The following is a 27,846-nucleotide window of genomic DNA, read 5'->3' on the forward strand; positions in this document are numbered from 1 at the left end:
TTTAAAACTTTTTCTTAACACACATAAACAAATTTTATTTTTGATTTATATTTTTATTATAGATATAAAGATATTAGCTTTTTCGATAAGTAAATATTAATTGCTCATCCGATAAGTGAAGTGTTCCGAAGTTAACGGAGGTACATATACCTATACAGAACACAACAGTCCATAAGAGTTAAGGAAAATCTGATGTGGCTTTGAATAACTAATATATAAAGTTTTCATCCAGCCAAAATTGTCTTATCACGCTTTTAATATTTAATTCCATTAAAAAACATTTTTCAAACTATTTGTTAATTTTCTGATGAAGTGAAATGACGAGAAAACCCCAACTTGGCAATGCAAGAATGTTCTTATTAGTATATATATAATTGCTTCTGAAATGATCTTGTTTCTGATTGATCTGCTATGGTGCTAGGTAACTAGTTACTCATACATACTTTAAAAATAATAAAACAGTGTTATCTAAGAGACCAATAACTACAATTACAGGGAAATAACTCTATTAGGCATATGATTAGAGTTTGCCGAAGTGACAAGACTCTAATTTCACAGCATAAAAAGCAGTATTATGTCATTTATTGGAAGAGAGAAATGTGGGAGAAAAATGCAACAGAAATTTGCTACAGACAGATGGACAGAGGTAAATCAGTATACCCTTCCTAGAAGTAGGAGTATGAAAAGACAAAATTTTCTCATCCAATTGTATGCTCAAGCGCCATCTTGGATAATGGTTGGGATGGCTTTTTAAATTCTACATAAAATGGGACTTCTTAAGGACCATTCTATCACGTTTTGGTCTCATTTGCCAAGAAGTTTTAAAAAAATATTTATTTTTCCTGACTGATGTTAGTGGTTATCCAGTTTCCTCCATCAATGGAAACAGGTCACCATGATATAGCTAAGATTCTGTCCCCTAATAGTGGGGTTAAACACCAACAATCAATAAATCAATCAATCAATCAAAGATGTTCAAATGTGTTGGCAAATATCAGACGCTCAAGCAGCCATCATTATGACATGCAGGGCTACAGGAAATAATTTGTAAAAGGACGCCACAGGTCAAACAGGGCAATAAATGTAAATGGCTTCAAAATATAAATGAAATACAAATCAAAGGTAGAATGGTATAAAAATGGTAATTAAATGATTTTAACTTTTTAAAGACAAATAAAGAAATAAAATTTTGAAAATTATTTGAGAGATCTATATATATACTTTCTTTCGATGCTTAAATTAAAATTGATAAGAATTTTATTTCCTATATCTATACCAATCAACTTCATGGGTAGTCAAGGTCGTTAAAACTCCCCATGTATTACCAATCAACTTTGGTAAACATATAAAAAGTGTGCTAGATTGTTAAACCAAATGACTGGAAACATAGAGCATAACTTAGTAAGCGAACAAACTTTGACAATTGAATATCATACAAAGAAAGACAGTAAAGAATATAAAGGGAAAAATAATCAAATACATATAGTAAAGCTTATTGCGGAGGTGACAAGACAGTGCAATCTATCCAGGACACATGCATTATACTGTTGTTTAATTGTTTAATTTTTGTTACTGTTTTATGAATAGATGCTCGAAAACTCATTTTTTCTTCAGTAAGTCAAAAGTAGTTTTAAGCAATTCTGAACATGACAAAGGCAAAATTGAGTTTTACATTTATCCTGTCAAAGGGGCATTATCTGTCAAATTCGTGTTCACCGATTTGACTCAAATTCTCATATTTGATTTATAACATACTAAAACGTATACTCAAATTCTAAAAAGTCTAAAATAAACAATTCACGATGCATGAACTCGATAATATGTATCCGCATTGTTATGATATTGTAATTGTTATATTTATTTAATCTTGGACTAATTTGTTTTGTGTGGCCTTATAGTTGTTTGCAAAATTCTGTTATAACTGTGCAGTTTAGAAATCACTGGAACAATCATAGATACTGATGGAATGATAAGAACTTTCTATATGACTTACATAATGATTCCATGCAGAATGATCATTATCTACGATGTATTTTATCTTCTACCGTATTCTAGAAGTTTCCGTTCTCCAGGTTTCTAGGTGTTTCCGTTCTACAGTGTTCTAGAGATTTCTGTGACAATCATATATATACAGACACTAAAGTTAGATATTCACATTAGACATTATTATACTTGGATTCTCAGAAGTTCTCTGGAGTTACATTGACACTTTTATTTACGTTAATTACATCATACTAGATTGGACATATTCCGTACAGTTAGTAGATTTCCGGATAAAGAAAAGACAAAGGATCGAACATTTATTTTAACAGTTAAGTTGACATTTCAATTTATATATTATTTCTTGTAAACTTGACTGTGTATAATACATTTTGTTAAATTTTATTATTGATTTGTGTCTTTTGTTGGCTACAATTTAAAGGTGATTTCTGGCCATAACAGAAATTGGAGGCTCGTCCGGGATAACGTTCAAATGAGATTATTTTTTTTTTGCATTCTATTGAATTAGAATTAGAATTAGCCAACAAAATTCTACAAAATGGCATTTGATGCTGGTAAGTTTTTTTCAAAAAAGGCATACCTGAAAGGGTTTGATAAACTAAAGAAAGAAGAATAAGTGTTGCTTGCTAAACATCTACAAATAGATTTTAGAGGATCTATGAGAAAACAAATTATAAAAAAATTTGGTAATAGACAATTTAGTTGACTCAGACGTTTTTGGTGAAGAGGCTCTTGAAATCAAGGTCGAAAAAGTTCATGCTGTCAATTTAAAACAACTTGAATTAGAACATGAACTTAAATTAAAACAATTAGAAAATGAAGATGAATTTAAATTAAAACAATTGGAAAAAGAAGAAAGAAAGGCAGAACTTGAAATGAAGGAAAGGTTAGAGATGGAGAAAAGAAAAGAAAAAGAAGATGAATTTAAATTAAATCAGACAGAACTTGATATGAGAGAAAGATTAGAGATGGAGAAAATGAAAATTGAAATGGTCAAAGAAGAAAGCAACACTAAAGTACAGTCAAAATCAGAACATTTTGATACCCGCAAAAAATATGTTTGGTTCCCAGATTTTGTGAAAAAACAGTTGATAAATATTTCCCACAGTTTGTGAAAATTGCTCAAAACTTGAAATGACCAAAGCCTTATTGGACTACAATGCTGCAAAGTGTTTTTTTAGGGCAATGCCGCTGAAATTTACGCAGCACTTTCATCCGAAAGAAGTTCTGATTATGACACGGTATAACAGGAAGTCTTGAAAGCTAATGAGCTAGTGCAAGAAGCATATAGACAGAAATTTAGGTCTTATAAAAAGTTTGATTTACAAACCTATGTTGAATTTGATAGGGAAAAAGAAGATCTATTTGATAAATGGCTTACGTCAAAGAAAATAGATAACAATTTTGATAATATAAGACAATTGATGTTATTAGAAGAGTTCAAGCAGTGTGTTCATTTAGACTTAAAAAAACATTTAGATGACAAAACTTTTGAGACATTAATTGCAAAATGCAGCTGTTATTTCCGATTATTATACCCTTTCAAATAAAAGAAGTTTCAAAGGTCAAAATTTTAATACTTCGAGCGGAAATTACAAAAATCAAAGTACTGAGCGTACTGATAGTAAGCCTGTGGCACACAATAAGAGTCAATCCGGTAATAATATGTCTAGTCCAAAATTTGATCCTTTTGAGAAGTCACTGACTTGTGCTTATTGTAAGAAAAATGATCACCTGATGGCTGAATGTTTTAGACTCCAGAAGAAGAATGAAAGAGATAATAAACCCAAGTCTACCGCTTGTACGACATACACCCCTTGTTAACAAGAAGTTGGAATGTCCTGCGAGACAGGCTTTTAAGTCCAGTTTTTGTGATTGCATGTTGATAATACTACTCATCAGCCCATTAAGATTTTACGGGACACTGGAGCTTCTCAGACTTTGTTATTAGAAGGTGTGCTGCCTTTGAGGAGACTTCTGTTGTTGCCTTCGTTTTGTTACAGGATGTGGAGTTAGGTTGTATAGATGTTCCCTTCCATCGTATTTATCTGAAGTCAGATTTAATTACTGGACCAGTTGTTGTGGGTGTTCGTCCTAATCTCCCTGTTGAGGGTGTTTCATTATTGCTAGGAAATGATTTAGCTAGAAACAAAGTGGTTGCTGAACCAATTGTTACCAGTGAACCGGTGGTGGATGTTAAACCACCTGAAGATGATGCTGAACTGTATCCAGCTTGTGTTGTTACTAGGGCGATGGCAAGAAAACAACAAAATGAGAAACAAGAACCAGAGGTTGACTAAGTGGAGTTTATTGTTACAGGAATATGATGTTATTGTATAACATATTAAAGGTAAAGATAATGTAATAGCAGATGCTTTATCTAGATCGTATTAAAACACTATATACATACATTGTACTATGTATTATTGTATATTTATTGTTCATGAAAAGTTCTTGTTACACTCAAACTTTTTTAAGGGGGGAGGTGTTATGATATTGTAATTATATTTATTTATCTTGGACTAATTTGTTTTGTGTGGCCTTATAGTTGTTTATAAAATACTGTTATAACTGTGCACTTTAGAAATCACTGGAACAATCATAGATACTGATGGAATGATTAGAACTTTCTATATGACTTACATAATGATTCCAGAATGATCATTATCTACGATGTAATTTTAACTTCTACCGTATTCTAGAAGTTTCCGTTCTACAGGTTTCTGTAGTTTCCGTTCTACAGTGTTCTAGAGATTTCCGTGACAACTATATATATACAGACACTAAAGTTAGATTTTCACATTAGACATTATCATACTTGGATTCTCAGAAGTTCTCTGGAGTTGTTACATTGACACTTTTATTAACGTTAGTTACATCATACTAGATTGGACATATATTTGAACAGTTAAGTTGACATTTCAATTTGTATAAAATTTCTTGTAAACTTGTGAATAATTAATTTTGTTAAATTTTATTATTGATTTGTTTCTTTTTTTTGGCTACAATTTAAAGGTGATTTTTGGCCGTAACAGCATTTTGTGTGTATTGTAGTCTAGACGCCATCTAATTAACCATCGGGGGCGACCTCCAAAGACTGCCAACGGTCATATATCCTGATATAAACAAAAATATAGATATTAATAGATAGCAAAAACATGCAATTGGTTTTTTCTAGGTCTGTTGGATTTCATATTATTGGTTAAACAAATATGTTAATCATTGTTTTTACCTGTATAAGCATGAGTTTTTGTGGATCAAATCAGTCAACCAAATGGTTTACCTTGTTTCACTTTTAATGTTGACATTCTTTTCTTTTTAATAGTTGAACATGCCTAGTTAATGCATAATCCATCTCTAGCTCAGGGGTTAAATAGAAGGTCATATGAAAATGGATTCAATGAGGTCTAATTATTCACTTGTAAGTGAATAATTCATCAGCGATGTTTCTTAGCTTATTTTAACAAAATTGAACCTAACTGGCTGCTAAAATTATTATTTCACTATTTCAATTTCATTAATGATTGAGCAAAAAAAATCATATTATATTTTTTTTATAGATCTTGTTGTAGCTAATGCCTCTTTAACAGAATACACTAATAGTAATACTCTTATCTTTGAAAAGATGGGGAATTTATAGCATTATAAAAACCTAGAGGCTCTAAAGAGCCTGTGTTGCTCACCTTAGTCTATGTGCATATTCAACAAAGGACTCTCTCTAACATTGTAGACAAGAATATAATTCATGACAGAAATCTCTTTTTTGTTGATCTTTTATTGCTGATCATTTTGTCTGTTTAGTTTGTCTGAATTTTCTTTAGTTTTTGCTCAAAACACAAAAGAGGGTAAAAACATTCTCATTTAAGGACAGTCACTTCTCTGAAGAGTGACAGTCTACTAACTATATTGGCAAAAAATAACTTGTTTGTGGATCTTGCCTTGCTGATCATTTTTGTTATTTAAAGTTTCCATTTATCTATTATAATTTTTATCATATAAGGCAAAATGCAAAAATATTGGTAAAAATCGTCATTAAAAGGCAATAACTCCAATAAGGAGTCGTCAGAAAATTTCTTCCATATTGTCTTAAATGAAGATCTTGTCTTGGTGATCATTTTTGATTATTTAAGTTTCTATCTATTATAGTTTTTAAGATATTAGACAAAAACACAAAAAATTAGTAAAAATCGTCATCAAAGGGCAATAACTCTAATAAGGAGTCAACTGACGATTACGACTATGCAAAACTTATTCCTAGATCTTGTTTTACTGATCATTTTTGCATCTTTTTAGCCATGTAGGCCATCTTGGTTGGCAGGCGGGGCCATCAGACACTTTTTTTAAATTAGATACCCCATGATGATTGTGGCCAAGTTTGATTAAATCTGGTCTAGTAGTTTTAGAGGAGAAGATTTTTGTAAAAGTTAACGGACGACAAACGCCAAGTGATGAGAAAAGTTCACTTGGCCGCATAAGCCAGGTGAGCTAAAAATTAACACTAAAATGTTGATGAAAAATCTCCAGCTATGAGGCCCAAACTCCAACTGAAAATTATTAAATCTCCAGTTGTGACTTGACAGATTGGACATGGTTGAAGAGTAATGGATGCCAAATCACCATAGTAATGAAAATTGCTGATGCTGGCTATGTTTATAAAAACAAATAAATGTGGATAGTGTCCACAGATGATGCCCCCACTTGCATATCATATAGTTATAAAGGGACATAACTGAAGAATGGTAAAAGTGACGCTACCCAAATTTGAACTTGATCTGAGTTTTGTGGTAATAAGCATTGTGTGTAATTCTCATAACATTTGGTTGACTTTAGTAGAGAACAGACACGAAAAATTCAACAATTTTTATGTTTATAAAGGGACATAACTCAAGAATGGTAAAAGTGTCGCCACCAAATTTTGTACTTGATCTGTATTATGTAGTAATAAGCATTGTGTATAAGTTTCATAACATTTGGTTGAGGTAAACTAAAGTTATATAAACTGTTAACACAGAGATATGTCTCTCCTATCTGTTTTTTTTTTATAATGCAAAAAATTAATGTTGAAATTAAAATAGCAATACTTTAACATGTAAGTTATGCAAATATTCAAAGTCAATGAACAATGACTGAAGGTACAGGGCTAAACAATCTCCATGGAAATGAGATGTGCCAATGCTAATACAACTGCAAACCAAATACCATTGACTTTTAATAAGTCGTTCCCTTTAAACAAACCTAAACAAAAACAGTAACTTGTAAACTAAGCAAAAGTTTCAAAGTCAATAAACCATGACTGAGGGGCAAGGACCAAATATTCTCCATGAAAATGAGATGTGCTAATGCTTATACAACTGTATACCATTTATCATTGACCTACCACTAACAGTTCCCCTTAAACTGACCTAATCACAAACTAATACATGAAAACTAAGCAAAAGTTTCAAAGTCAATAGGACATAAATGAGGGGGCAGGGCCAAATAATCTCCATGGAAATGAGATATGCCAATGCTTATACAACTGCATACCAAATATCATTGACCTTCCACTAGTGGTTCCCCATAAACTGACCTAATCACAAACTAATACATGTAAACTAAGCAAAGTTTCAAAGTCAATAGACCTTGACTGAGGGGACGGGGCCAAATAATCTCCATGGTAATGAGATGTGCCAATGCTAATACAACTGCATACCAAATATCATTGACCTACCACTAGTGGTTCCCCATAAACTGACCTAATCACAAACTAATACATGTAAACTAAGCAAAGTTTCAAAGTCAATAGACCTTGACTGAGGAGGCGGGGCAAAATAATCTCTATGGTAATGAGATGTGCCAATGCTAATACAACTGCAAACCAAATATCATTGACCTACCACTATTGGTTCACCATGAACTAGACCTAATCACAAACTAATACATTGATGATGCCGCCGCAGCCGGAAACAGCATACCTATATCTCGCTTTTTGACTCCGTCAAGGCGAGACAAAAACGGAAACAAAAAATTTGTACTTGATCTTAGTTTTTGCGGTAATGAATATTGTGTATAGGTTTCATGTTTGGTTGGGGCAAACTTAAGTAAAAGAATGGAAACTAAAAATTTTGCAATCTTTCGATTTATAAAGGGGCATAACTCAATAATGGTTAAAGTGACACTACCCAAATTCAACTTGATCTGTGTTTTATCAGTGGAAGTCAAAATTAAACATTGCATTGTATAAAGCATTGATAGTAGTTGATTCAACTATAATCATGGACAAAGGAAGATAACTCCAATTTTAAAAATTACTTGATATTTAGAAGAAAACAAAAATTTTGCAATAAAGGGGCATAACTCTAGAACGGTTAGAGTGACGCCACCAAAATTCACACTTGATCTGTGTTTTGTGGTAATAAGCACTGTGTATAAGTTTCATAACATTTGGTTGAGGCAAACGTAAGTTAGAGAACGGAAACTAAAATTTTTGCAATTTTTCCATTTATAAAGGGGCATAACTCTAGAACAGTTAAAGTGACGCCACCAAAATTCAAATTTGATCTGTGTTTTGTGGTAATAAGCATTGTGTATTTGTTTCATTACATTTGGTTGAGGCAAACTCAAGTTAGAGAACGGAAACCAATTTTGGGACGTACGTACAGACGGACAAGGTAAAACTTCATGCCCCCACCGCTACGGCGGGGGCATAAAAAAATAAGAAATGTATTTTTAGATTTTTATGGAGTAAATCTACATGTAGATAAATATTGCATCAAAAACCATGTAGGACATTACCAATAAATTATATTATATAAAGCACTAAAGTATTTCTAAAATTTCAAAAACATGTGGAATTTCAGTTTGAAAAACACTACTTCTACTGTCTTGTCCACTTAATAAAAACACAAAAATAAAGTGAATCTATCCTGGAGGCCATCCCATTTGACGACCACCCATCACATGGACATGTAGATGGTAAACAGATTGACCTCCCTTGACACCATCGTTAATGGTGATTCTAAATCCATCAGCTAATCCTACATCCTTAGCAACCTTCCTAGCAACTATCAATAAATGTCCAAGTAGCTGAAATAATAAAACAAAACATGCATATTTTTTTTCTACTGAAGAAGTTCAAAGGTTGTTTATCAATTTATCAATATACAAAAGCTGAATATTCAGAAATGAATGTGTGCATTTATCATCATGAATCCCTGATAACCATTCAATGTGAGATAAATACATGCAATCTGAAATCAGTACATACATACTTATAGAAAATTTCAAGTACTTAAGTAAATTTAACTTTTATAAATGCAATGAATGCCCAGTCACAATTTTCTTTCAAGCCATGCTCTATGCTCATTTTGACAGTAGTTGGCATTAAATTTGTCAATATCTTTATACTGAGTGTGTAATATTTTGACAAATAAAATGCCTTCCTGTGTTAAAATGAGCATAGAGCATGACATTAAATAATAATTTTGATTCTATATACATAATATAATAGGAAAATTTAGAACTTTTGTACTTTGAAGCAGACCTATGAGACGAAAGGCAACCATTTTGATAAATGGAAGCAAAAACATTCTAGAACAAGAATGTGTCCATAGTACACAGATGCCCCACTCGCACTTTCATTTTCTATGCTCATTGGACCATGAAAGTGGGGTCAAAATCCTAATTTGGAATTAAAATTAGAAAGATCATATCATAGGGAACATGTGTACTAAGTTTCAACTTGATTGGACTTCAACTTCATCAAAAACTACCTTGACCAAAAACTTTAACCTGAAGTGGGACAGACAGACGGACGAATGAATGAACGGACGGACTCACAGACAGAAAAATATAATGCCCCTAGGTGGGGCATAAAAATGCACTTCGCATGGAGCAACTGGATACGACCGCAGAGGTCGGACTCTAACCAGTTGGGGCAAGTAAAGACACAATATTCAAGCTTGATACAGCTCTGAATTTGGATAGTGATTAAATATTTGACACATTATAGATTTCTGACACAGAATAAATTTGGTCAGATAATTTAAAAATTTGAAATGGGACATTTAATCTACTTAATGGTCCAATATACAAAAACCAATTCCATGGTTAGATTCAGCATATAAAAAAAAAACATGAATTCAAACAAAAGTTTAATTTTGGACCCTTTGGACCTTAATATGGACTAATTTGAAACAGGGCCCACAATTAAAAATCTGAATGCATAGTTTGATTCAGCATATCATAGAACCATTAGAATTCAGTTTTTGATGAAATCAAACAAAGTCTTAATTTTGGACCCTTTGGACCTCAATGTGGACCTATTTAAAAATGTTCAAATATCCAATATAGTAATACATGGTAAAAACCTAAAACTATTCAAGACTTTCAATTAATCCTCCTTGAAATTGGTAAAATGATTTCTATTTATTTCCAATTAAAGATTTCTTGATGTTGTGCAATACTTAGTAAATCTGTTTACAAACTAAATATACATGAAATAATTTACACACCCTGTTTGGTGTTTTTATCTCTTGCCATATCAGTATTTTTTTTTTCTTTATATAGATCAGAAATAATTCAAGTTAGAACCAGATTAACCAGTATTAGAAAAGTCTTGTTTTTGGCCCCTATTTGGCCTCTAGTTTCTGAACAATTAAAGCCACAACCCACAAAATCGACCCCAACCTTCTGTGTGTGGTATGGAACCTTGTGGTACTATTTCATAGAGATCCATAGACTAATACTTAAGTATTTGTCCGGAAACCAGAAAAACCTTTTTCTTCCCCCTCCCCCCTTTTTGCCCCTTATTCCTGAACGATTTGAGCCAAAACCCCAAAAGTCAAACCCAACCTTCCCTTTGTGGTATGGAACTTTGTGTTTCAATTTCGTAGAGATCCATAGACTAATACTTAAGTAATTGTCCATTAACCAGAAAAACCTTTCCCCCCCTTTTTTGGCCCCTAATTCCTGAACGATTTTGGCCATAACCCCCAAAGACAATCCCAACCTTCCTTTTGTGCTATTGAACATTGTGGTTAAATTTCATAGAGATCTATTCCCTTATACTAAAGTTATTGTCCGGAAACCAAATGTTTTGGGACGACGACGACAACATGATAGCAATATACGGACACAATTTTTTTTGCGGTCGTATAAAATTAACCGTTTTATAATTGAAAATTGAACAGATGCACATAAACTTCATTTTAGAATGATTTTAATTTCCTTGTGTACAATAACTCCACAGACTGGTTTTACTCACTGTAGTCACATTCATATTTGATTGTGTCAAGCTTAAGTAATTCACCTTAATAATGCTTTACAGCAAGTTTTTACAGAGTCTAACACACCTTGCAGAAGCAGAGTTCCAACACACAACCTCAGTGTTGACAGGCTAGTTACCACTGTAGATGAACTACTTTGACCACTCTGCCACTGAGGCCCCATTTGAAAATACGTACAATTAGAACTAGTGTGATACGTGTCGCTGAAGCTAATTTTATTTGATGAATAATACTAATGGTACCGTTGGCCGGTGGCTAGTCTGTTGCAGGGAAAAATATCAGCTTATAATCCAGCAAACCCTTTTTTTAGTGGCAGTTTAGATTTCATACTCCTTGTCCACTTACTAGAAAACCTACCTTTTTCATTTATGGTTAATTTGTTGTCTTCCAGGATATGCATGAAATGTTCTTCACTAGACAATAAGCAAACAAGTCAGGAATCTCTAGCCTTCGTTAGTATTGTCTGTTTTTGTAGTTTTGGTTCATTTGTATGTTCCTGAGTTTAGTGTGGCGTCCATTTCACTGAACAAGTATACATTAATGTTAAGTGGCCATCTTCAGCCTCTGCAGGCCTGGTTAGAGGTTTCTTAGGAAGGACAAGAAATGGGTTGGAGCTTCAGGTGCTATATCATGTATTACCTTTTCATCAGAGTCTTCAGTCTCAGCAGGCCTGGTCAGGGGTTTCTTAGGTAGGACAAGGAAATGGGTTGGAGCTTCAGGTACTATATCATGTATTACCTATTCATCAGAGTCTTCTGTCTCTGCAGGCCTAGTTAGAGGTTTCTTAGGTAGGACAAGGAAATGGGTTGGAGCTTCAGGTGCTATATCATGGAAGGCAACACAATTAACATGCTAAACATAAAAATAACATATAATTACCTGTTCATCAGAATCTTCAGCATCAGATAACTTAACAATTGGTTTCTTTGGTATAACTAGGAAATGTGTTGGAGCTTGAGCACCGATGTCATTGAAGGCTACACACTGAAAAGATACAGTTTGATATTTTAATTCTAAGAAACATGTAGACTGTTTTTTGTGTGTGTCTGACTCCTTTATGAACTGATATTACTAAATTAACTACAGTAAATTAAGAAATTATTGCGAATTTTGAAGAATGGACAAAAATGCGAGATTAAATATTGCGATTTCGAGAAAAACTGCATACAGATAATTATGTATCAGATATCAGAATGCGAGTTCTTATCATTGCGATACTTCATGTACTTTAATACCAAGTCGCATTAATAAAAATCTCGCAATAATTTCTGAATTTACAGTATTCATTGTCAGTAAAACTGTCAACCCATAACTGAAAAAGAAATTTCTTCAATTTTACCAAACCACACAGATATAAAGTTAAACATACCTTTATAATCAAATTATAGTGCCCTGAGTAGAGCAGTACAATCATTCATAACTAAAAAAACAAATAAACAGAAAATGATTTTTATAATTGCATATTGAACATAAAGAATGGGAAAAACAAGAGGCTCTCAAGAGCCTGAATCGCCCACCTGTATTTCAGAGGAGAAGATTTTAAATGTTAGCAAACTTGATGAACAAATTGTGTAAAATTGTCTTTAAAGGGCAATAACTCCTTAAGGGGTCAATTGACAATTTTGGTCATATTAACTTTTTTGTAGATCTTACTTTGCTGAACATTATTGCTGCTTACAGTTTATATATATCTATAATAATATTCAAAATAATAACAAAAAACTGTAAAATTTTGTTAAAACTACCAATTCGGTGGCAGCAACCCAACATTGGGTTGTTCAATTCGTCTGAAAATTTCAGGGCCGATAGATCTTGACCAATTGAACAATTTTACCCCTGTCACATTTGCTCTAAAAGATTTAGTTTTTGAGATATAAGCCAAAAACTGCATTTGCCCCTTATGCTCTATTTTTAGCGAAGGCGGCCATGTTTGTCGATGAATACAAACTTTGGATACAAACTTATGATACAATTTATAAACAAGATACCCTAAGGAAACTGCATTTGACCCCTATGTTCTATTTTTAGCCATGGGGGCCATGTTTGTCGATGGATCAAAACGTTGGATACAATTTATAAACTAGATACCCTAAGGAACATTTAGTTAAAGTTTGAAGGTAATTGGCCCAGTAGTTTCAGAGGAGAAGATTTTTGGAATAGTTTACGACGACAGACGACGGACGCCAAGTGATGGCATAAGCTCACATGGGGGTGAGCTAAAAACCCCGACAAATATAGTATTATACCGTAGTTAAATTTTATCAGTTCTAGTTATTTCTTCCTGGGGAGTAAAAAAAGTAAATCATACAGTTTATATAGAATGAACGTTCAGCAAAGATATGCATTAGGCTTAATTGTTAACATTTCTTCTGTCTTATCAAATAAGTTCACAACATACAATTTAATTTCAACATTTAACATCATGATTATATTTTTTTTTCTTCCAAGTTACCAATAACCATGATAACCAAATTGATTTTTAATCAAAGGACAAATGAGAAATGTTTTACATTTTTTTAGGGAAAAATTAAATAGTCAATAGACAAGGACACTCAAATAAGAAATGAACCTGCTCTTCCACATTCAATGATGGTGGCTAAGACATTAAGTCATTGTGTGTGATGATAGAATCACTAAACTTATGTTTTTAATGTAAAATCAGGATTCATACTTTTGAATGTTATGCATGAGATGAATGTTTTTATAAACATGATAAATAATTTTACAAAAAATTCAAAAGATTGTTCTCGGTGACCAATCCTGTTTTTTAGGCAAAATCTGATAATAGGCTAAGTAGATGCAGCCAACTGAATTAACAATGTTCTTGATAAGCTTCTTCTTCAAAATTTTGTATTGACAAATAATTCAAAGACAGGAAATACTGTTAAGGTTAAAAAAAATCTGCCTCTGGGAGTAATAATAAATTTTAACTGTAAAAAATTGGCACAACAGTCAAATATGAAAATTCTTGCTTAATATGGTTAAACATGTTGGGTACAACCAGCCAAATTTTGAACTGTCATCTTAAATGATTCACAATCCCTCAATTGGGTTATAATTTGAAAGTGCTGAAAATGTATTTTTTATAAAATTGTACAATTTATTAGATAAACTGTCATAGCTATGTCTTGCCTGTATGTAATTTGTTAGTAAAATGCAAATGTTGAATTCAAAACAACAATATTTTTACATGCAAAATATTCAAAGTCAATGTACCATGACTGAAGGTACAGGTCCAATGGAAATCAGATATATGCAAAAGCTTAGATAACTGCATACCGAAATCATATTTCTCATCAACTAACCTAATTACAAACTTTAATATATATAAACTTTGCAAATGGGCAATTATTTGGTATTTGGCCTTTGGTTTCTTTTTTGTATCTTTTTTTTTAAGTTCTAAAACTTTAACTTTTATTCTGTGTGTTGTGTTGGTGTGATAATAGTATTAATGGAACAAGTGGGTTTTTCGAGCAAAAATTAATCCATTGTGATTCACCGTTTTCGTGACAGGAAACCAAACAAGAAACAAAACTTTATTTTCTTTATTTTGTATAATTTATTTCAAAAGACATAAATGAACACAATTACTAGTGTTACTTGCTTCATGATAATATTTAAAATCTATTTTCAATGTTAAATTATGGATTTTTTTAAATGAGACAGGAAACCATAAGAAACCGAAAGCATTTTTTTTTAGTTTTATTTTATTGGAAAATCAGCTTAAAATAATCTGAACAGTAAACTTTTTCTTGATAATGTTACTTATAATTTTGGTTTTTAAATTTAGGACTGTTTTTGATAATTTTTTCCAATAAAAACTATGAGAATATAGAAACAAGGGTGTCACTAAAATAAATTATTTTTGGGCGCCAACTGATTTTGACTACCAATGAATTTTCTCTTGCTTTTTGTTATAATTCTTATACACTTTTATATGTAGCACATGTGCCTATTAACCCTTAGAAACCCAATGCAGTGTGCTAGCTAGCTCTGTAACACAATTGCATGGTTTACACTTTGTGCTTATGCGTCACTAACCAGAAAATTCAAGCACTGTATAAACTGGGAGATCTAGCTAGTGCTACTTATCTTATATAATGTACTTTTCTATAAAGGGCTGTTCCAGAACTGAATGTATGGGGGTGTTGGGAGGCACTTTCTCAGCTCCCACTTTTGATTCAATTGAAAAGATGCAGGACATTTTAAATTTCTAAATTTTATTGAACACAAAACAAAAAGCGTGATCCAACAAACATATTAATGTTTGGAACATCCAATATGTTAGTGATAAAAATAAAATTGAGAATGGAAATGGGGAATATGTCAAAGAGACAACAACCCGACCAAAGAGCAGACAACAGCCGAAGTCCACCAATGCGTCTTCAATGCAGCGAGAAAATCCCGCACCCGGAGGTGGTCCTCAGCTGGCCCCTAAATAAAATTGTGTGCTAGTTCAGTGAAAATGGATGTCACACTAAACTCCAAAACATATAAATGAACTAAAATTAAAAAGATACAAGACTAACAAAAGCCAGAGGCTCCCGACTTGGGACAGGCCCAAAAATGCAGCGGGGTTAAACATGTTTTGTGAGATCTCAACTCTCACCCTATACATCAAGTCAATGTAGAAAAAAGAAACACATAGCAATACGCACAGTAAAACTCAGTTTAAAAGAAGTCTGAGTCCGATGTCAGAATAGGTAACAAAAGAAACTAAGCAAAATGACAATGATACATAAATGAACAAAGGACTACTAGCAGTTACTGACATGCCAGCTCCAAACCTCAATTAACTTGAAAGATTAGGTCTTCATCATATGAAAATCAAGTACAATCCCTCCCGTTAGGGGTTTAGTATCATACCATCATAAAATATATGAGAAGAACATAACCTGTATCATGCCAACAACTGGTTTTAGAATAAATGTGTTTATTTCCGATGCAAAGACCCTATGATTGAATCAATATTAATACCAAAATATGCTATCCTTAATGATTTTGATGTCCATTTTATCCATAGTATATGTAGTATCTTGCAATGTCCACCCTGTCCCTTGCTTTTTGTAAAATTGCATGTTTTTATATAAATTAGACTGTTGGTTTTCCCATTTGAATGGTTTAACACTAGTAATTTTTGGGGCCCTTTATAGCTTGCTGTTCCGTGTGAGACAAGGCTCCGTGTTGAAGACCATACTTTGACCTATATTGGTTTACTTTAATAAATTTTGACTTGGATGGAGAGTTGTCTCATTGGCACTCATACCACATCTTCTTATATCCAATAAAAGTTTGAATTGTTTTACATTTGTGATTTCAGGACCTTTTATAGCTGACTATGTGGTATGGGCTTTGCTCATTGTTGAAGGCCGTACGGTGACCTATAGCTCAGCTGTAAATTTCTGTGTCATTTGGTCTCTTGTGGAGAGTTGTCTAATTGGCAATCATACCACATCTTCTTTTTTATATAGACAAGATTCCATTTACAAAACATAATTTTGTGGGTGTATAGAAATTCAATGAAATCCTATAATTGTTCACACCCATTCATTACAACTGCTGGAAAATTACAATTAAGTACCATGGATTACAGAAATATAACCAAAAACCTGATTTACCAAAAAGAATAGCCCGGTTTATTTCACTCAATTTCTTTCCAAAATTTGTGACCACAAATATATAAATTTGATTAAAAAAATTCTGGTAAGTTGTTATTGGGCTCTTTTCTCTAAAGGTCACAAGTTTGATTGTACCTTCTTATCATTCAATACAAATTATGACCGATCTTCAAAGTCACAAGTCCTTAGATTAAACAGAACCCTATAGTTCCTTTCAGCAAGGGCAACTGTAAAAAGCTTATTTTACATGTCAACATTAAAGTGACATGTTATTTCATGCAATGTTTTATCATGGCAAATTTGATATAGGTGAACATATTTTCAAAGCAAAATGTTACTTTTAAGTTGAAAAGAAAAGTGTTTTGATATATTGGCCATGCAGGCAGTGAACCGGCACTACTTACCTGAAGGGAAATAACACTTTTGAAAAGCTATGAAATTGTGAGGCATACAACTGAACTGGATACAACATTGGCGGTTTCCATGTATTGATTTACTACTGGCATACTTATGCATTTAGATTTGCATCTCTGGTTAAAATCTGTCTTAAATGTAATAGTACATTGTATTACTCATGTTACTATAACACTCCTAAATATGTGTTTGTTTTGAAAAAAAATAGTGCAATTTATTCCGAAATTTCCACGTTTTCTTAATTGATACAGGATATCATAATCGTTGTATCTTGATGTTTTAGCCAAAAAAATGTAATTATTGGTTTTGAAATTCCAGTTTTATACAATTAATTCCAATGTCAAATTCCTATTGATCCAGTAAAGTAAAAAAACTTTTAACTTGGAACTAAAATCTTATAGTAGGCATCATGTGATATTTGTGACATGTACACCATCTACATGGTTTCCACATGTTAACCTTCTTTAGTGGGCTAAAATCGATAAAGTACTTCCTTTTAAGTCATGCATGGTAAAAGTTTACTTCTCCTTTGACAATATTATTGCATTTTTGAAAAATGTTTGCTGAATATTATTAAAATTAAAAAAAAAAAAATTGTGACAAAGATACCAACTCTGTACATTCCAAGTGTAACGGTATCTAAACATGTATTTTTTTTAAAATTATCTTCATTTACCTAAAATATCAAGTACAATTTACTGCTAAAGCAAAATCAATTCAACGAGCATCGGCAGAATGATAAGAGACGCAATGTTGAATGAATTCTCCAAGGAATCTTTTCATCGTTATCCGGAAACAAAGTGTGTTGTAACGTCCCTCGAATAAGAAATCAATTTTGTCAAGTCATTGGGCATTTATTTTCACTGAAGATAGTATGTAACATTATGCACGTAGGACAAATAATAGACCCCCGTCGCGATCTCTTTGAAAATCGTATTTTCCTTTTTTAAACAATATGAAAACAGTCTACAGAATGTGCTTGCTACTATCCCGTTGGAAACAAAAACGATGTTTAGGCCTAATATTTCATATACTTGGCCGTAAGCGCTTAATCACATGTTCGCCACATGTTTCACGTATGACCGGAAATGATTTGGACTGAACGACGAAAACAATTCTAATAAATAAAATGTAAATAACTGGACTTCTGTTTCGTGTGAAATGTAACGCATAAAGTCATTTTCTAACTTAATTATTACGAAGATCAAAACTAGAATGTAAATAATCACTGATTTACCTGTTTGAACATCTCGCGAGAGTTCACATTTGCATATTGTTATGAAGAATTTAATTACAATAAAGCAGACTACACCATCTAAAATTTGCGTTATGAAATCGGAAACCAAAGTAACGCTACTTTTCTTACACCTGCTACAAAAATAGTTATAGTTCTCGGCAATTTCTTCTGACTATTCTTTTTGATCGATGTTCTTTATTATTTGAAAGCAAAAGTTACGATTTTGCAGGCGAAGATTATCTTTAAATCGGGCAGCGTTACGCACTTTGGAAGCGAAAATAACGCTAAGAAACGACATACAAAAGTGGCTGAATAATCTTAAATATTTGTTTATTTCAAGTTCTCTCTAGGGGAGATTAGAAAGCACCTCTAGTTTAATAGAAATAATAGCATTTGATGGTGGAGCAACAATTTCTCTCAACAAAATACAATATTTTATCACTTTTCTATCATTATCGGAAACGGTCCCAATACCAAATTATTGCCCAAATGCTTCAAGGTAAACAGACCATGACTGAGACTCAGAGGACCCGGCTAAATAATCTCTATGGAAATGGATTGTGCCAATGACCTATATTATATGTATACAACTACATACCAAATATTATTTATTTACTATTAAGCCAACTAAAATTAATTAGTAGATTTTCAAACGTTGTATTTTGATTACCTACCTTACACTGCTTTTAAATTGTCTTAATTGTTCATTAACCATTACTTTATACATAATTTAAAAGCAGTGTAAGGGAGGTATTACAAATGATGTATTTGAATTACCTCCCTTACCAGGGGTTAAAAAATCCACTAGCCCGACGCCCGGGACTAGACTATTTACACCTCAGGCAATAATTACTTGTAACCCATTATGCCCGACGGACTAGTAACAAAATATTCTTGGCATTTCCAAAATAGAAAGTGGAAAATCCCCTCATCACTATTCTATCTTAGCCAATCAGATTCAATTAGGTTATCCGGGATTCCAAGAATTTGAACCGATTTTGTACGTTTTAAAAATAGAACATCTAACTCTGGGTGGACCGGTATCATGTATTGATCGCAATTCACGTACTTTCAATATCAATTTCGCAGTACAGGGGGTATTGTACATTGCTTATGCCGAGATTTTCAATTAATGGTACTTGGGTGTATGATGTAATGATAGGTATTGACCTGTCTTGTGGGACAGCTGTTGAGCTTGAAACTATGCACAAATTATTTCTAAATGGTTTAGTATGGCCACCACAGGAACTTTGTCAGTTTCAAAACGAAAAACGGTAGATGAAAGGGGTAATGAGGCTGAAAATTCATCACAAAAAATGCCAAATACGACCAGGAAAAGCGGGAAAAAACATTTATAGTGTCATGGACAGAAAGATTGCCAATGTGCAAGGTCGGCTGTTACTGATGATAAACAAGAGATGATGTTTTGTGAATATTGCCGTTATTTTCCTGTTCACGCTGATTTATAAAAAGCTTGCTTTGTATGTGGGAACAACAAATATACGAATTGAACCACTGGTTTCACATGACAAGACCAATGAACATGTGTTCTGTGCCCGAAAATATTTAACAACCCATAGTACAAGGGATATCCAAAAAGATGTCTAGAGATCCTTGTTATAATTAATAAAACAAAAATTTATTTAATTTATTTTATTAGATACAGTGTATACTGCCGCATTCAAAACAAAGGACACCTACTATGTATTATGCACCAATTTCTGTAAGGCATACTCGGGCTAGCAGGCCAGTTTTGATTGGCTAGCAGTTCTACTAACAGGGCTAGTAAAATCCTGCTACCAACAAGTCCTGGGCTAGGGAGCTGTAACACAATTTTTTAACCCCTGCTTACACTGCTTTAAATTATGTTTTGTACTAAAGTATTTGTCCATTAACCAGGACACCCTTGTTTTCCCCCTTTTTTCCCCTTAATTCCTAAACAGTTTGAGCCATAACCCCCCAAAGCAAATCCTAACCATCCCTTTGTGGTATGGAAAATTGTGGTATAATTTCAGAGAGATCCATACACCGTTTCACAAGATATTGTCTGGAAACTAGAAAAATGCTTATTTTTGGCCCTTAATTCCTTAACTGTTGGTACCATAACCCCCAACCTTCCTTTTGTGGTATTGAATCTTATGGTAAAATTTCATAGAGATCCATTCACTTAAACTAAAGTTATTGTGCAAAAAACCAATGTGTTTTCGGATGACGACACCGCCTTCATACCAATATACGACCGCAAAAATTTTATTATTTAATTTTTATTTCCTCCGAAACCCTTTTGTGGCTTGTTCTTCATATGCAAGGTAGGGTAATAATTAGCTTTTATCATGTATATATAATGTTCTACATAATCTTTCAGATTCTTAAATACATATTTTTGATTGGCAACCACTGTTCTACATGTAATTGCCGCTTTAGAAACCTTTATTTGGTATTTGGCAAAAACGTGGAGAAATGCTCTCTTTTAGACTACCTACATCAAATTTATATTGATTTATAAGCTATGGTTTGTAGTGCCCATAAAATGAAGCATATGCATTGGTATGCAACACAAGTATTATGAGAACAGAGTGAAATGAAAACTCAAACTGTGATGAAAATACTAGGGTTGGTGCTTTTCAGATTATTATGCAAGGTGCAAATATAATTACAATGTAAAACAAGGACTTAACCAAAAAGAAATTGTTTAATGACTCTATTGAGGGACTGGGGACAGAAGGTGTTTGCTGTTTGTCAAACAAGAGACTCTCAAGAGCCTGAATCGCACACCTGAATTTCAGAGGAGAAGATTTTTAAATGTTAGCAAACTTGATGAACAAATTGTGTAAAATTGTCTTTAAAGGGCAATAACTCCTTAAGGGGTCAATTGACAATTTTGATCATATTAACTTTTTTGTAGATCTTACTTTGCTGAACATTATTGCTGCTTACAGTTTATATATATCTATAATAATATTCAAAATAATAACAAAAAACTGCAAAATTTTGTTAAAACTACCAATTCTGTGGCAGCATACCAACAATGGGTTGTTCAATTCGTCTGATAATATCAGGGCCGATAGATCTTGACCAATTAAAAAATTTTACCCCTGTCAGATTTGCTCTAAAAGATTTAGTTTTTGAGATATAACATGTATAAGCCAAAAACTGCATTTGACCCTTATGTTCCAGTTTTAGCCATGGCGGCCATGTTTGTCGATGGATATAAACTTGGGATACAATTTATAAACAAGATACCCTAAGGAACATTTAGTTAAAGTTTGAAGGTAATTTGCCTAGTAGTTTCGGAGGAGAAGATTTTTAAATGTTAGCAAACTTGATGAACAAATTGTGTAAAATTGTCTTTAAAGAGCAATAACTCCTTAAGGTGTCAATTGACAATTATGGTCATTTTAACTTTTTTGTAGATCTTACTTAGCTGAACATTATTGCTGCTTACAGTTTATATATATCTATAATAATATTCAAAATAATAACAAAAAACTGCAAAATTTTGTTAAAACTACCAATTCGGTGGCAGCAACCCAACAATGGGTTGTTCGATTCGTCTGAAAATTTCAGAGCCAATAGATCTTGACCAATTAAACAATTTTACACCTGTCACATTTGCTCTAAAAGATTTAGTTTTTGAGATATAAGCCAAAAACTGCATTTGACCCTTATGTTCTATTTTTAGCCATGGTGGCCATGTTTGTCAATGGATACAAACTTCGGATACAATTTATAAACAAGATACCCTAAGGAACATTTAGTTAAAGTTTGAAGGTAATTGGCCCAGTAGTTTCAGAGGGGAAGATTTTTAAATGTTAGCAAACTTGATGAACAAATTGTGTATAATTGTCTTTAAAGGGCAATAACTCCTTAAGGGGTCAATTGACAATTTTGGTCATATTAACTTTTTTGTAGATCTTACTTTGCTGAACATTATTGCTGCTTACAGTTTATATATATCTATAATAATATTCAAAATAATAACCAAAAACTGCAAAATTTTGTTAAAACTACCAATTCGGTGGCAGCAACCCAACAATGGGTTGTTCGATTCGTCTGAAAATTTCAGAGCTGATAGATGTTGACCAATTGAACAATTTAACCCCATGTCAGATTTGCTCTAAAAGCTTTAGTTTTTGAGATATAAAGATATAAACCAAAAACTGCATTTGACCCCTATGTTCTATTTTTAGCCATGGCGGCCATGTTTGACGATGGATCAAAACTTCGGATACAATTTATAAACTACATACCCTAAGGAACATTTCTTTAAAGTTTGAAGGTATTGGGCCAGTAGTTTCAGAGGAGAAGATTTTTGAAATAGTTTACTACGACAGACGACGACGACGGACGCCAAGTGATGGCATAAGCTCACATGGGGCCCTTTGGGCCCTGGTGAGCTAAAAAGGACAGCCATGTTGTACATCTAAGGACTTGCTATAATACATTTTGTTAGTTGGCCGACCTTTTTAATTAATAATACCGTCATAAATCCCACAAGTTCCCGCTTGTGTCAATTTATTTATTCGATTCGTGTTTTTGTACCACTGTGTTCCATGATTCTTGCACTTTGGATATCATTCACAGTCAAATTTCCTGACAAGAAGTCATTGTATAAATAAAAAAATCCACAGTTTTCTAATCACTGAATTTTGTGACATACTGCGATTTGCATTCTAAGACACCGCCTATTACTCGTAACCCGAATATTTTATGCCCTTCTCGTAATCAATCTCTATTCTCGGAATTGATTCTCAGAAGATAATGTTGTCATCATAGAGCAGCAGAATATGTCGACTTAATCATTTTGGTTAAATTACTCGAAGAAATACAAATAAAATGCTTCGCTGAGCGCAGCTGGATACAACCGCAGAGGTCCAACCCTGAACAGTTGGGGCAAAAATGGACACAATATTCGCGCTTGATGCAGGTCTGAATTTGGATTGTAAATAAATATTTGACACATAAAAGGTTTCTGACACCAAGTAACTGTAGTCAAAGAACTTAGAATTGGTTATATGATTTGAATTTATATTCAATTTTTTGCTTTTGTGCAATACACTATGCTGTTGCAAAAATGAACCCCCCCCCCCCAAAAAAAAAAAACCAAATTCACCCCCCCTTTTTTTGGCAAAAAATAAATAATATTTGAAGAAATTTTCTTTTTATTTTCTGAAACTGAAATGAAAAAAAAAATTGGCCCCACAATTTCTTTTTTACCCCCTCAACCCCTAAATTTCACCTCTCCCTCCCCCCCCCCCCCCCCAAATTTTTGAACCCCCTTATGATTCATCACCCCCAAACTCAATCCCAGCCTTCCATTTGTGGTATAGTACCTTGCAGTACAATTTCAGAGAGATCCATACACTTGAACACAAGTTATTGTCTGGAAACTAGAAAAAATGCTTGTTTTTCGGCCCCAAATTCCTAAACGTTTAGAGCAATTACCCCCAAACTCAAACCCAGCTTTCCCTTTGTGATATGGAACCTTGTAGTACAATTTCATAAAGATCCATACACTTACACACAAGTTATTGTCCTGAAACTAGAAAAATGCTTGTTTTTTGCCCCTTTTTGGCCCCTAATTCCTAAAATTTTGAGGCAATTACCCCAACATCCATCCCAGCCTTCACTTTGAGGTATGGTACCTTGCAGTACAACTTCAGAGAGATTCATACACTTGAACACAAGTTATTGTCTAGAAACTAGAAAAATGCTTATTTTTGGCCCCTTATTCCTAAACTTTTTGGGTACATTGTAATTACCCCCAAACTCAATTCCATCTTGTAGTACAATTTCAGAAAGATCCATACACTTACACACAAGTTATTGTCATGAAACTAGAAAAATGCTGGTATTTTGCCCCTTTTTTGGTCCCTAATTCCTAAAATTTTGAGGTAATTACCCCCCAAATCAATCCCAGCATTCCCTTTGTGATATGGAACCTTGTGGTACAATGTCAGAGAGATCTATGTGGGTTCGTGGTCTAGTGGTTAAGACTGATGGCTACAGTGCTGAAGGTCCCGAGTTCGATTCTCACTCGAGACGTCGAATTTTCAGTACATCAGTAGGGTGATTTTCAACCTCCCACACACATCTCTGGTATCCAGACCGGAGTTTAAACTAGATTGGATACTTCGGGGCCTCGGTAGGTCAATTTGTTCCCAGCTTGACCTGGAGATCAATCTTCTGAAATCTCTTGGGTTGTCGGTTCCCACCGAGAAGCCCGGTGGTTCTCTCCGAGTACCTTGGCTTCCTCCACCATAATAACAGACTCCCCGGTGTCCTACATGCTCCCTTGGGCGGTGTTGGGGTGGGGATTGTTCTGGTGGTGGGTTAATATTGTAAAGGACACATCTCCATTAATCCTTAGGGAGTGTACATGGATCCGCTGTACCCTTGCAGTCAATAAAGGGGTGCGTCTACGCTGGCTGAATCTCGAAGTACATACATACATACACTAACACACAAGTTATAGTCTGGAAGTTACAAAAATGCTTATTTTTGGCCCCTAATTCCTTAACTGTTGGTACCATAACCCCCAAAATCAATCCCAACCTTCTTTTTGTGGCATTGAACCTTATGGTAAAATTTCATAGAAATCCATTCACTTAATCTAAAGTTATTGTGCGAAAACCAGGTTCAACCCACCATTTTAGAATGTTTTAGAAACGTACAGAGAAACCGAAAGTAGACTGTATTTTGCGCGTATGTTGTCATCTAGTCATGTTAGTGTTTTGGTTTACCTGCTCATCCTCATAGATAAATTTAGTTGGTATTTCACCCCTAATAATTTTCCCAAATATTGTATCTCCTCCTGGTTGTGCAGTTTGTGCCTTTTCTGTTTCTGAGGCCATGCCGGCTTCTCTGCAAAACTGGATCGTCGGGTACCGGAATCAGCCGAAGCTTACCGAATGCTGATGCGATGGACCATGAAAATCAATAAAGCTAATAACCAGTGGGCCAAAGAATATAGCAACATATAGGAAAGTGCCCACAATATCAAAAAAAATATTCAGAAAATAAAAAGAAATCATGGGTCGTCGTTCTTTATTCTTAAAATACAATATAGTAAAAGATTATCTAAATTTGATATCATGGCAAGACAACGATGTTACTTCCCCTCTGAAATTTTTTTTCTTTTTCTGAAGACATTTAAAATCATACTGTGCTTGAAAAAAATCATACACAGGGGCGGATCCATGAATTTTAAAGGGGGTGTGTATTTTCAGAAAATTTAACATACATTGCCAATTGAAATTTTTTTGGGACGAAGTTTATGCTAAAAAAATATATTTTCCAGTTAAAGGGGGTAGGCGTACAACCTAGCTCTACACAACCCCTAAATCCGCCACTGATACCCTATTCGGTGTTATTAATTTAGAAGGGGCATTTGCAAACAATGCCAGTCTAAAGAAGGGATTTGCTTCGCCTAGCGAATGAGGAAATCTTACTCTCTCTCGACTGGTAACCGTATATAATACCAATACCAATACCAGATTGTTTATTATAGTGGCATGTGTTTTATAATATTAAACAATATATCAATAAGCGGTTGTAATTACATGTATCAACACCAGGCCCTTTGGACCTATAAGTCACTTTAAACATTTATTTTGCAAATACCGGCCCCTCATGAAAAAATACACCTATAAAAATTAACTATAGCTCCCATTTGATGTTCTATTAAAGGATAGATGGTTGACCAACTTGCCTTAAAACCCCATTCAAAATTTATAAAAAAAAAATGATTTGTCAAATCTAAAAAAACAGCATAACTTAACGTCAAAATGCCATAGATCAAAAAGGGTTGGTCGATTTTCGTTAATTCAAGTCGAAGTTGAAAAAAAAAGCGTAAAATTATCCTAAGAGTCTAAAAAAATATATCAAAAATTGTGTATCAATTTTTCTGTACTGTATTGTTGGGGGTAATGTCAAAACAACAATCCTTATTCATTCTTTTTTATAAGTTTTAAAGGGAATCATAGTATTGGAGTAATTATTTAGTACCCACCTCTACTCTTGTTTACAAAAAATTCTTGCATTTTCCTTATTAAATTTTCTACGTATTTAGTTCATAAAATTTTGGGACTTATTTGCCACTTTCTAGAAATATGTATCAGTTCCGGACCCGCATTGATTGTCAAAAAAAGGGGGTTCCAACCCCCGGACCCCCCTCCCTTGGATCCGCCACTGGTCTTAACCTTGGTGTATATGTTATCTTGCCTCTGTTATAGATTTAAAGCACCTTTATCGTGTTACCTTTACGACTACAAGTGAAATCAAACGCGTTTGGGGCATTGATCTTTTCTCCTATTTTCAGATCATTTTTTCTTTTAATTTCTTCTAATTTGAACTTATTTTCAATCAACTGTTGTGTTCTTGTTCCTATTTATATGATCTTACAATAACAGTAAGAAATACGCATGCAATACACCTTATTTCTTATATCCCTTGTACTCTTATAAGAGTAGAGAAACAACACGTATCATCTACTGCCACTGCTATTGTTAGATCGTATGAATAGGAGGCAGAACAAATCAAACAACTTAAAAAAATTGAAATGTTTAAGAAAGTTGAAGTTATTAAAAACAAATTTAGATACCAAAATAAAATGAAAAAAGAAAAAAGTAAAAAGAAGGTTCAATGCCCCAATTGCCTGTGAGTAAAACAGTTTACTTCTTGTTTATAACTGTTCATTTAGATATTTCTTGAAATTATATTTCTAAGTCGACATATTGTGTTTCGTAAGGAAAAAATAATAATGATAACCATGTAAAACTGCTTTTTGGTTCGGAACATATCTTCTATGCATATTACGACCTTCAAATTTGATTATTTTTAATGTGATATTTCAAAACAAAAGCATTCTAAGTTATAGTGTAATTTATAAACGGAAATCTAGTTAAAATTAAACAATAGGAATGGAGCTATCCCTGGAACTGTTTCACCTCAATAGAAAACTTTCCACGTCTGGCATGTTCACAAACAAGACTAAAATACAACCAAGAGAACAATCATTTTATTTTTTGTTTTACTTTTTTCTAATTTGCCGTTAACATATTAATTGGAAACCTCAATGTTCATCATTTTATGAAACAGAAATCCGTGTTGGTTTATTTTGATTGACTGGTAAAATATCCCATAATATTGATCGGAGATGTTGAAAATAGCACATACACTAGCAACATTTCGGTTTTCACAATTTGTCAAGCACTACACCAATTCTAGACATTTGCTATCAAGTTGCTGCCAGTAACGTTAGATTCCTTGAAGTAAGAATCTATAGACAATCACTTTCAGGATTTTTCAC

The 27,846-nt window shown here is 33.4% G+C and overlaps 1 protein-coding gene across 1 annotated transcript; it reads right to left on the reverse strand.

The window, feature by feature from the left end:
* Positions 1–8,702: 8,702 nt before the first annotated feature.
* LOC127721807 (adenosine 5'-monophosphoramidase HINT1-like) lies at positions 8,703–25,439 on the reverse strand. The gene is made up of 3 exons (XM_052228615.1): positions 25,280–25,439; positions 12,147–12,251; positions 8,703–9,066 (listed from the first exon to the last, which is right to left on the reverse strand). The coding sequence occupies exons 1-3, from the start codon at positions 25,388–25,390 to the stop codon at positions 8,902–8,904; spliced, it is 381 nt and encodes a 126-aa protein (XP_052084575.1). The 5' UTR covers positions 25,391–25,439; the 3' UTR covers positions 8,703–8,901.
* Positions 25,440–27,846: the final 2,407 nt, after the last annotated feature.

This window comes from Mytilus californianus, unplaced genomic scaffold, assembly GCF_021869535.1.
Source record: "Mytilus californianus isolate M0D057914Y unplaced genomic scaffold, xbMytCali1.0.p SCAF_12, whole genome shotgun sequence".
Taxonomy (NCBI): domain Eukaryota; kingdom Metazoa; phylum Mollusca; class Bivalvia; order Mytilida; family Mytilidae; genus Mytilus; species Mytilus californianus.